Source organism: Hippopotamus amphibius, chromosome 12 (assembly GCF_030028045.1).
Source record: "Hippopotamus amphibius kiboko isolate mHipAmp2 chromosome 12, mHipAmp2.hap2, whole genome shotgun sequence".
In the NCBI taxonomy this organism is placed as follows: domain Eukaryota; kingdom Metazoa; phylum Chordata; class Mammalia; order Artiodactyla; family Hippopotamidae; genus Hippopotamus; species Hippopotamus amphibius.
This window is the reverse complement of record NC_080197.1, coordinates 16,195,117-16,206,094: the sequence shown is the minus strand read 5'-3', so window position 1 is coordinate 16,206,094 and position 10,978 is coordinate 16,195,117. Positions and strand designations below refer to the sequence as shown.

The window sequence follows — 10,978 nt, the reverse complement described above, 5'->3', positions numbered from 1 at the left end:
TCCCCTTTCTGGTCCTTTCCTTAGCTCTAACAGAAGGCTCTAACCCTATGAACCAACTCTGGGGGTTCCATGAACCCCCTACAACCACATGCAAACTTTGTGAGCGTAGAAGAAAAATCAGCGGAAGGAACATTGGCCTTGGCAGACCAACGAGCCAGGATTTCAACCTTGGCTCCATCACTTCTAGCTGTGCGACATTTGGGCAAGTCATTGTGCCTCTCTGAGCCTCATTTTCCTCATCTGTGAAATGGGGATGATTCTCATCCTCCAACATAGGGCCAGTGTGACATGGCTAACAGATAGGAGGTACTCAGGAATTGTTAGCATCCTCCTGACTTTCCCTCTTTGGCTCATGCCTGTGTCATGGGTGGCTGGGAGGTTTGTTTATAAAGGTCTCTGGGGTTGCTCCCCAGGCTCACAGAATCTAGGGTAACACTATGCTGCCCTGTGTCTTTGGAGGAAAGGACCCAGCCTCCAGGTGGGTGTCATTTCTGAAGCCACAGTGAGTGATCCTGAGAGGTCATGCCACCAGGAAGAATTTAAGGAGGGAAGGAATCTCTGCTCTGTTTCAGCTCACTGAAGGGGTGTGGGAAGCGGGGCATGGAGCCCTGGTTTTAATAACCCTGAGAGTCTGGAGGCCCATCAGAGGCCTGGGCCTCCAGGTCTTCAGACCTTCCCTCCTGGGAGGTCTCTTGGGAGGTCTCCAGAGATGCCTCCGAAACCCCATCTACGCTGCTCAGCAAGTCCTCAAACTCCCAGTGGTCGCTGTTGCGCACGGCAGCCTCCAGAGCCCTCTGGCGTTGGTAGAAGTGGGAGAATTTGTTGAAGATGATGGTGATGGGGAGTGCCACCACCAGGATGCCCCCGAGGATGCAGCCCGATGCTGCCAGCTTGCCAGCCACTGTCACCGGCACCACGTCCCCGTAGCCCACGGTGGTCATGCTCACCGTGCCCCACCACCAGCAGGCGGGGATGGTGTCAAAGCCCACGTCCTCCTCCTTCTCAGCTGTGTAGGCCACGCCGGAGAACACGGACACCCCCACAGCCAGATACAGCAGCAAGATGCCCACCTCACGGTAACTGTGCTGGAAGAGAATACAGGAAGCCAAGTCACAACGGGCTCAGCTTCTAGACCCGGTATTGGGCATATGGGGAAACTGAGGCCCAGAGAGTATAAGGGGCAGGTCCAAAGTCACACAGCAAGGTGGAGCTGCTGCCAACACCCAGGTGCTCTGCCTGCACACTAAGATCTTTCAACTACATTAGCCAGCAAATCTCCCTGAGATTGGACACAGGCCTGATTTCTGTTGTCCAAATGCCTGCCTGCTAAACCATGGCTGTTTCTTCTAATGCAGGGGCCACTGGTGGCACCAGCCAGTTAATGGAAAGCTGGTGACTTTTACATGATTGCAGAGCCAAGAGAGAACCACAGTTTATATTCCATAATGCAGAGTTGGTTTCATGGTCTCTCCCATCTCTAATAAGCACAAAAATATTTTCTGCCTCTGAAGGAAGCTGAGAGGATATACACGTTCCCTGGACCACGCACTGAATGCACTTGCCTATGGGTACATATATTTGTTCTGCCCCTGAGGCCAACCCTTATGACACTGATTTTCAAATAGGGTAGTTCTGCCCCCCAAGGGACATGTGGCAATGTCTGGAGACATTTTTGGTCGTCACAACTGGGAGAGGCGTGCTACTGGCATCTCGTGGGTAAAGGCCAGGAATGCTGCTAATCACCCTACCATGCACAGGACAGCAGCCACCAACCCAACAGGGAATTATCTGGCCCCAAGTGTCAACAGTGCCGAAGCTGCGAACCCCTAGTCTGGAACAGGGCCTGCCAAACTGTAAGGTGCAGGGAAATCATCTAGGGGGAACCAACCTAGTAGGTCTGGGGTAGGGCCAGAGATTTTGCAAATGCCCAGATGATAAGAAAGCTGCTGCTGACTTCCCTGGTGGCGCGGTGGTTAAGACTCAGCACTCCCAAAGCAGGGGGCCTGGGTTCGATCCCTGGTCAGGGAACATTCCCACAGGCGTGCTGCAACTAAGAATTGGCATGCCGCAACTAAGGAGCTGGCAGGCTGCGACTAAGACCCAGCGCAACCAAATAAATAAATAAATATTAAAAGAAAAAAAAAAAGTAAGCTGCTGCTGGCCAGGGGCCTGGCTTTGAGCAGCAAGACTCTCATACGGAGTCTTACACCATGTCTTGGTTCCGGCAGCTTCGATCAATACTCTTCTCCTTCCTTGCAGAAAAAGCTAGCAGCATCAGGCTCTGCCTCTCTGCACGGTGGAGGCAAGGCAGAGTTCTGGGGCAGATCTTCCCTGGAGAGATGCTGAGTTCAGGGGGTCCGGCTAATGGAATTCCCTGTACCTGCCTAGCATTCTGCCCAGGTCATCCTGCCTGCCCCCAGCATCCTGGCTACCCAGCTGTGAGGGCAAGAAAAAGGCTTTCCTACGCCATGGGTGGAAGGGATGTTTCAGCACCTTTTAGGGATTCTTTTTTTTTTTTTTTTTGGCTTTTTTCCTTTTAGGGATTCTTAACAGGGCTGCACTGAGCTTCAGGAGAAAGAGGTGCTAGGGTCAGAACCAGCTGCGTTCTTCTCTGGGCTGTACCACTTACTCGCTGAGGAACCTCTGACAAGTCCTGCCACCTCGTGCAGTCTCAGTTTTCCACATCTGTGAATCAATCACAAAAATACTTGCCTCTGCTTAAACCTCTCCCAGGATCCCCTGTTCCCACGGGATAAAGTCCAAAATCACAGGCCAACAGTTCATGGCCCTTCAGTACCCTGCCCCGCTCGCCTCTCCAACCTCCTTAGTGGGCATGCCCTTCCCTCCATGTCCCCCTCCCAGCATCATCCTTTTCCCTCTCCAGGCCTTCCTCCAAGCTGTTCACATTTCCTCCCTCCCCAAATCAGGCTAATTTCACCCCCTTGAGGGTAAGCTTTCCAGGGCAGTGATTCACCCCCAGCGCAGGGCCTGACACAGGGCAGGTGCTCAATACGTTGCAATCAGGCTTTAAAAAGTCAACCCTCCGACCTCAGCTTCTTCATCTATGGGAAGGGAATAAATAATAGCATCTTCCTGAGGAAGCTGTCCTGGGGATGAAATCGATAATGGATATGAAATTGGCACAGAGTTAGCATTCAGTAAGTGTTAGCTCTGGGGCTATTGCTAGACTGAGCCTATGAAGGGTGATCTATGACACCCGTGCTACCTGATAATGCCAGCAAGAAGGCTCAGCAGAGAAGCCAGTTAGCATCCTGCTTTGCAAATTTTTTTGATGTTTGACAGATCCAAAGTAACCTTTGTCTTGTTTTTGTTGTTGTTTGGTGTGGGTTTTTTGTTTGCTTTTGTTTTGTTTGTTGTTGTTTTTGTTGTGGTTGGTTTGGGAAAGGAAGACAAGCAAAGCTCTGCCTCGCTTTTCCATTTCTCACCTGGGAAACAGATAACAGAACAACCTTTCTTACGTGGAAATTGGGAAGGTACGATTGGAAGTTCCCCTGCTAACCTGTCCCATGGTTACATCCGCCTCCCCGAAACCCATAACCCTACCTTGAGCGTTGCACCCAGCGAGCGCAGACCAGTGGAGTGGCGCGCCAACTTGAGCACACGGAAGATGCGCATGAGACGGAACACCTGCACCACCTTGCCCAGGTCACCCAGATCCTCGCCACTCGCTCCGCCCTGGTCTCGGAGTGCCGCACCGGCCAGCAGCGTGAGATAGAAGGGCAGCACCGACACGATGTCGATGAGGTTGAGCGGGTGGCAGAAGAAGTTGCGCGTGCTGGGCGCTAGCAAGAGGCGCGACGACACCTCGAAGCTAAACCAGGCGATGCAGAAGTACTCGAGGCGTCGCAGCACAGGGTCGTCGCGCATGCCTTCCGCGCTGCGGCCCGCAGCCACCGCTGCCACGGCGGCCGCCGCCTCGCGGGCCTGGTACTCGGGCAGGCTGTGGATGCACATGGCAGCGATGGAGGCGAGCACCACGCCGATGGAGACGCAGCTAAAGAGCTTGCTGGGCAGCGAGTAGCCCGGGTTCTCCATGGTGAGCCAGAGGCGGCGGCGCAGGCGGCCGCACCGAGCCGCTCCGTAGCGCGCCAGCTCGCGCTGCACGTCGGAGATCTCGTCGGGGCACGGGTCCACGCTGCTCGGCGTGTCGCTGTCCTCGTCCCAGGCGCGCGGCCGCGCCACGCGCCGCTCCAGGTATCGCGCGCGGCAGCACGTGGCCAGTGCGCTCTCGCCCAGGCCCCAGTAGTCCGCCTCCTGGCCGAAGGCGAAGACGCACAGCTCGTCGAGCACGTGCAGGCGGCCGGTGCGGTAGAAGTGCAGCAGGCTCAGGAAGAAGCCCGGGTGCCGATCGAAGTAGAACTCGCGTGCTGCTGCGTCGTAGTCGTCACACAGGCGCCTCGCCTGCTCCTCCGACGCCGCGGCCTGCAGGCGGCCCAGCCGGGTGCCTGGGAAACGCGCCACGGCGCGCGCGCTCAGCCGCCGCCTCACGCCGCCCACGTTCACGCACAGCGCCTCGTCCCTTCGCCGCCAGGAGACCCCGGCGCTGGGCCCCGGGGACTCGCTCACCATGGCTTCGGCGCATAGACCTGCGGACATGGGAGGGGCACGCTAAAGGGGGTGTCCCCGGACCTCTGTTCCACGAGGACCAGGTGTAACCCCCCTCCCTTCTCCATCCACCAGCCGGGGGTGTTGGAAGCTCTAAGTGAAGCGTCTGGTATGTCTGGTATGCCGTCGTCGCACAGGGTCAAGTGCCCTCTGGTCTCAAGAGTCAGGCTTGGGTTTGAATATCCCTCACTCCTCGACTGGGGGGTCCTTAGCCAAAACACTGAGAACTCCCGGCCCCGCCCCTGCTTCAGTTACATAAAGTGAATGCAGAGATGTACCTTGGAGGATTATGAAAGCTACTGAATGGCAGGATGTCCTGGTACCCGGTGGTTGCTCACACAGGACGTCTCCTTGCCCAAACTTGGATTTCCGCATACCAGAGGCTTCCTGTGGGATCCCGAACAAGCCAGCCCCTTGAACCTCAGTTTCCCCCTTTACACTAATGCTTAGTATCTAGAGTCGTTGGGAGAATCAGTTTAGACCAGAAGTCCTAAGGTGTGTTCCCTGGACTAGCAGCTTGACCATCACCTGGGAATTTGTCAGAAATAGAGGGTATTCTCAGCCTGCTCTGGATTTCCTGAATCCGAAACTCAGGGGATGGGGTCCAGCAGTCTGTGTTTCAACAAGCTTGGAGGGCAATTCTGATGCACGTTCAAGATTGAGAGCCATTGGCTTAGACTATTTAAAGCATTTGTAGAGTCAAGTCAGGTTGAATTTTGGCACTCTTGTGTGCCCACAGAAACGCATGTCACCTCTCTGAGCTTCTGTCAAATGGAGATAAAAATATCCATCTCCAAGTGTGGTTAAAAAGATTAAATGACCTAATGCCTTTAGAAGGCCTGGCTCCCAGAAGAGGTATAGTAAATCATCCACCTGCTTTACTGTCTCCTGGAGGCAGGCAAACCTGGGTTCATCGCCACCCTTCATGCATCTGGAGCCTTGAGGAAGATGCTTTTCTCCAGGTCTCAGTTTCTGGCACGATGCACAATTCACAACGCAGACAATAGCCCCTGCTCCCAAGCAAGGCTGGAGGATTAAGGTAGGTTATGGAAGTCTCGGCCTTAGTGGATGCTCAGGAAATGTTAGATCTTTCCACTGCTTACTGTCTCCAAGCTCTGCTGGAATTGAGGGCCAGCGACTCACCTCCTGACCCACAGAAATCTCATCTGCACTGTAGGTTCAGTAATGCCAGCTTCCCAGGGTGGACAGGGCACTGAGTGTGTATCAAGCAGCTGGCTCAGTGCCTGGCAGGGAGCAGGCAGGGTGCCCTTCACTTACCCTGGGCTTGGTGTTTAAGGGGGGTCAGGATTTCATCCTTAGCTCTGTCACTTGTGTGACCTCTGGCCAGTCTCCTCCAGCTCTGGGTTTTAGCTCCCTCATCTATAGAATGGGGATAACAGCACTTCCGGGGAAGGGTTATTGTGAGTCTGTGTGCAAAGCCCCAGAACACAGTAGGTGCTCGATAAATGTCAACCCCTTGCACTTCCCTCATCAGACTTGGGTTCAAATTCTGAGTCTGCCGCTTAATAACTGTTGACCTGGAGCAGAATCATGCCCCTCTGAGCTTCGGATTCCTCATCTGTAAACTGGGGAACATCATACTTTCCATGAGAAGTTTTGAGGATTAAAGGAGGTAAACTGTTCATTGGCAGCACAGTCTCTGGCACATAATTTGTGCACAATAAATACCTATGTGATGCAGCGCCACACCTGCCCCGCAACCTGGACTTGGCGTCAAAGGATGGAATTTCTAATCTAGTTCCATCACACATTAGGTGCAGGATTGTGGGTAAAATCCCTTTCTCTTTTTTCTGGAACTCACCTCCCTGCTCTAGGAAATGGAATGATTAACAAACCTTCCCCACCTAGAATCCGAGTATCAGTAAGAAAGATTAAGTGATTTGCTCCAAATGACCCAGCTAGCCCACAGGCACAGCTGAGCTTGGAAACTAGGCTTTTTGATTCAAGACTCTCTCCACACAGTTATTTTGAGCACCTACTATGTGTGGTCACTTCCCTGGGCTGCAGATACGCTTTGCTGGGCTTAACCCCTCCACCTACCCTGACAGGGAGGTTTTCGAACCCCACTGTACAAATGTGCAAACAGGACAACCCAAAGGGTGGCCAACCCTACACTGCTCCCTACTTGGTGGGGGGAGGGGGGTCTCATAGTGGGGACAAGGACACGGGAACCTGGGACAGCCTGGCCTCCCATTCTCGCAGCCCCCGCCCCTTCCCGGACCGAGCCAACCTCCCAGGGAAGTCGCTTACCTGTCGCGGCCCCTTCTGGGCGCTCGACAGCTGCATGGTCTCCGAAAGCGTCCAGGCGGGGGAGCCGCTGGCCGAGCCCGGGATGTGTCAGCCCGGCGGTCCCGCTGAGCCTCTGCTGCCGGAGGCCCCGCTGCCCCATCTCTCCTCGTCCTCCTCCGTCCGGGGTGGCTGAGGCCGCATCGATCGCTGCCTGGGGAGGGAGGGAGGCCGCGGGCCGCCGGCGGCGGTGGTTTCTATTCCTAACTCGGTTGGGGAGAGCGGGCTGTCTGGAGACTGGGCCAAGCCAGGGCATCCCCCCAGATCAGGGGCCAGGGGATGAGAGGTAATTTAGGGGGCAGGTGTCCCTCTAGAGAGGGATTTTGGCAGGAGCTTCTCTGACAAGGGAACAGCAACAATAATAATAGTTACCTTAATAGAGTCCTTAATATGGGCCAGGCACTAGGCTTCAGGTGACTTATCTAAGTTATTTCTGACTCAAACAGAGACAGGGTCTTCTGTTCCCCATTTCACAGATGAGGCCCGGTCACTCACTCAGGGCACTTAGCTAGGAGTTGCGGACCTGGGACTGGAACTCACATCTTCCAAGATTTCCGCAGGGAAATCTTGAAATAGACCAAGCCTGAAACAGATCATTTTGTTCCTGAAGTTCGATGTCGTCACCTGCCCACAGACTCCTGATTGGTGGTGGTGAGGATAAGAGAGAACCGTGCCAAAGAGCTTTGTCAAGGTTGTGTAACCCACAAGCACTTATTAAACACCTACTGTGTGCCTGTTTGGGGAGAGGGTCCTGAAGATTAGAACCTGGATGTAGGAAAGGATTCCTACTTTACAAATATTAATTGTTATTAATAATAATGATTTATTTATTGAGCTCTTAACTTGGGCCCAGTGTTCTATAGACCTCATCTCTTAAACTGCAAATATATCTGTGGCGTAGGTGCTATTGTTGTTATTCTTCCAATCTCACAGTTAAGAAATGTAAGGCTTTGAGAGGTAAGGTGGCTTGCTCAAGGTCATATGGTCAACTTCTTAGTCCTCTAGGCTATCACTGTCCAGTAGATGTAATGTAAGCCACATATAAGAATTTAAAAATTTCTTATAGCAACATTTAAAAACAGAAGAAAGAAATGGGTGACAGTCTTAATAATGTATTTTATTTAACCAAAATGTTATAATTTCAACATGGAATCAATAAAAATTGTTAACGAGATATTTTACATTTTCATTTTTGTGCTAAGTCTTCAAAATCCAGGGAATTTGTTTTTTATTGCTGTGTAACAAATTACCACAAATGTAGCAACTTAAAGCAATACAAAATTTATCATCTCATAGTTTCTGTGAGTCAGAGGTCTGGACATGGCATAGCTATATTCTCTACTCAGGGTCTTACTAGGTTGAAGTTAAGGTGTCAGCCAGGGTTGTGGTTCTCCTCTGAGGTTTGGGATTCTCTTCCAGCTCACAGCTGGTGGAATTCATTTCCTTGTGATGGTAGGACTCATGTCCCTCTTTTCCTGCTTGCTGTCTGCTGGGATGACTCTCAGCTCCTAAAGGCTGCCTGTGGTCCCTTGCCACATGGCCCCACAGGCAATCCCAACATGGATGTTTGCATTCTTCCAGGCAAACCAAAGTGCTGTGTGAGTAGCCAGAGAAGATGTTCTGCTTTTAAAGGACTCACCTGCTTAGGCTGGGCCCACCCAGGATAATCTCCCTTTTACCTACACTCAAAGAGGAGATGATATAGGGGTGAGGTCACTGGGAATCATCTTGGGATTCTGCCTACTATATCCACCTACAGTAAATCCTCATTTGGATTAATCACATTTCACATGTGTAGTAGCCACATGTGGCTGATGGCTACCATACTGGACAATGGATCTTTGGGCTATGCCACTTCAGATCTTCCCTCAAAATAAGAAGTTAGATCAGGAAGATGCTCTTGTCTGATTCCCTCATTTTACCAATGAGGAAACAGAGACCTCCTAGGGAGGAAACAAATTTTTAAAATTTTAATTTACTTTAGTAAATTGATGTATAATGTTCTTAGAGTAAAGTGCATAAGTCTTATGTTACAGCTGAATGATTTCTTTACAAATCTATGCATCTGTGTGACAGCCATCCAGGTCAAAATATAGACTGTCACCAGCACCCTGGTAACCTGCGGGTGGGCAGATGTATCTAACTGGGGACATTGCTGTTGGTGTCATACTTGGTGAATTCCTACTAAAACTCAAGGTCTTGGCTTGGCTCCCACCTCCTTCAGGAAGTCTTCTCTGATCTCAAGGCTGAGTTACGCCCCTCCTGGCCTCCTATGGTCTCCTGGGTTCCTCCAGTCCGATGCATAACATAAACTCTCTAGCTAGGGCTCTGCCTCATCCTCCATTGTGGAGCTCTGTGAAGGCACAGCCTAGAGCCTGTATTAAGGGCTCAGAATTTAGTGGAGGAGGGAGAGAGGAAAACAAAATTGGAGACTGAAGGCCCAGACTCTTGGATACAGGTGCCAGCCTCCCACCAGACTTTCCAGAAGGGCACTAGAGACAGGCAATAGAGATGGAGCTGGATGAGCTTGATTTGGTAACTGAGGACAGAGCTGACACCACAGAGACCAAAGCACAGAACTTATGGAACAGTAGTCAGTTAGCCAGGAAGCTGCACAGGTGACACTACAATGGTCTGTGTAGTTGCTGTCACCTGTAGCCAGAGAAGCCATGACCTGTGACCTGCCACCTGCAGTTGTTCCAGGAAACTAGCTCAGAACACAGAGCCTCAGGACATGGGGCCCTTGGCAGCCAGATCCTAACTGGCTCGTGTGGAAGTCTCTTCCTCCTGATGCCTTTCAAGAGAGGAACCCCGGGCAATGAGCTGCACACCATCAGACTCAGGCTCCAAGCGCCTAGAATGACTGGTCACTCACCCTTCTTGGGTCTTGGGTTTTGTAATTCCCATTTTTCAGATGTGGAAACTGAGTGTTTAGAGCTGGAAGGAATTTTCGAAGACAGAATGTAATTATTGTGGTCAGTAAGGTTGTAAACTTTGGCGTCAGACTTCTTGGGGTTGAATCCCAGCTCTATTAATTTTAAGCTGTACAGACTTGGCCAAATTAACCTCTTTGTGCCTCAGTTTCCTCATACATGAAATGGGCAAAAATGATAACACCTACATAGTAAAGCTGTGAGGATTTAATGAGATTATACAGGTAAAGTAATTAAAATGACATCTGGTAGTGAGTAAGTGCGCCGTGATTTTAACTGTGGTTGATTTTTTCAGTATCTAAGGAGGAACATGATATGGTTTAATTCTGGCTGTTTTGCCCCTTAGCTCAAAGCCTCTGCTCCTTCATTGCCAAATGGGAATAACAGTGCCTACCTTTCTTGGGGTTATAGGATGGATGATATGATGTTTTAAAGTGCGAAGCACAGAGTAGGCGTTCACTACAGAATAATAATCATTATCTGAATTAAGCAAGCTTTTAGTGCAATAAATCTGTGAGGAACAACCCCCAAATCTCACTGACTTCCTATCACAAATACTTATTTCCCTCTCACAAGTTTGAGGATTGGCTGGGACACCTCAAATTCACGCCTAGCCTTCCCCACGCACCCCAGGTATCCTTCATCCTGAGACCAGTGGCTTCTGGGCAAGCTCTTCTCATGGCAAAGGGTGGAAATACCAAGAAGCCTGATGCCTCACCTCAAAACTGGCACAGTGTCACTTGTACCCATCTCCCATTCGCCAAAGCAAGTTCCAGGACCAAGTGTCAAATCACTGGGCCGGGGATGTATACTTTCCTCCACAAAAGCCAGGGTCAGGTTGGGGAGGGAATGGGGAGATTGCGGGCAAACAATACAATGTACCACATTCTCTGTGTTAACCACCTGAGATTATAGATGGGGAAACTGAGGCTCAGAAAGAGGAAGGGAAATACCCAAGCTCACAGGCCATCAGTGACTCCCTGATTGTCCTCCATGCCCTCCATTCCCGGGCCTCACCTTGTACCCATATAATCAGCATTTGAGGCTTTTGAGTCAACAGTTCCGCCATTTTGAATCCTGTGAGAAGGACCATGGCCGTGAGGAAATAGAAT

General features: G+C 51.3%; 1 protein-coding gene across 1 annotated transcript; it reads right to left on the bottom strand.

The window, feature by feature from the left end:
* Positions 1-614: 614 nt before the first annotated feature.
* On the bottom strand, positions 615-5,151 carry KCNS1 (potassium voltage-gated channel modifier subfamily S member 1). The gene is given in 4 exon segments (XM_057703338.1): positions 615-1,085; positions 3,565-4,607; positions 5,065-5,115; positions 5,118-5,151. Coding segments are annotated over 4 exon segments (1,599 nt in total).
* Between the last annotated feature and the right edge of the window lie 5,827 nt (positions 5,152-10,978).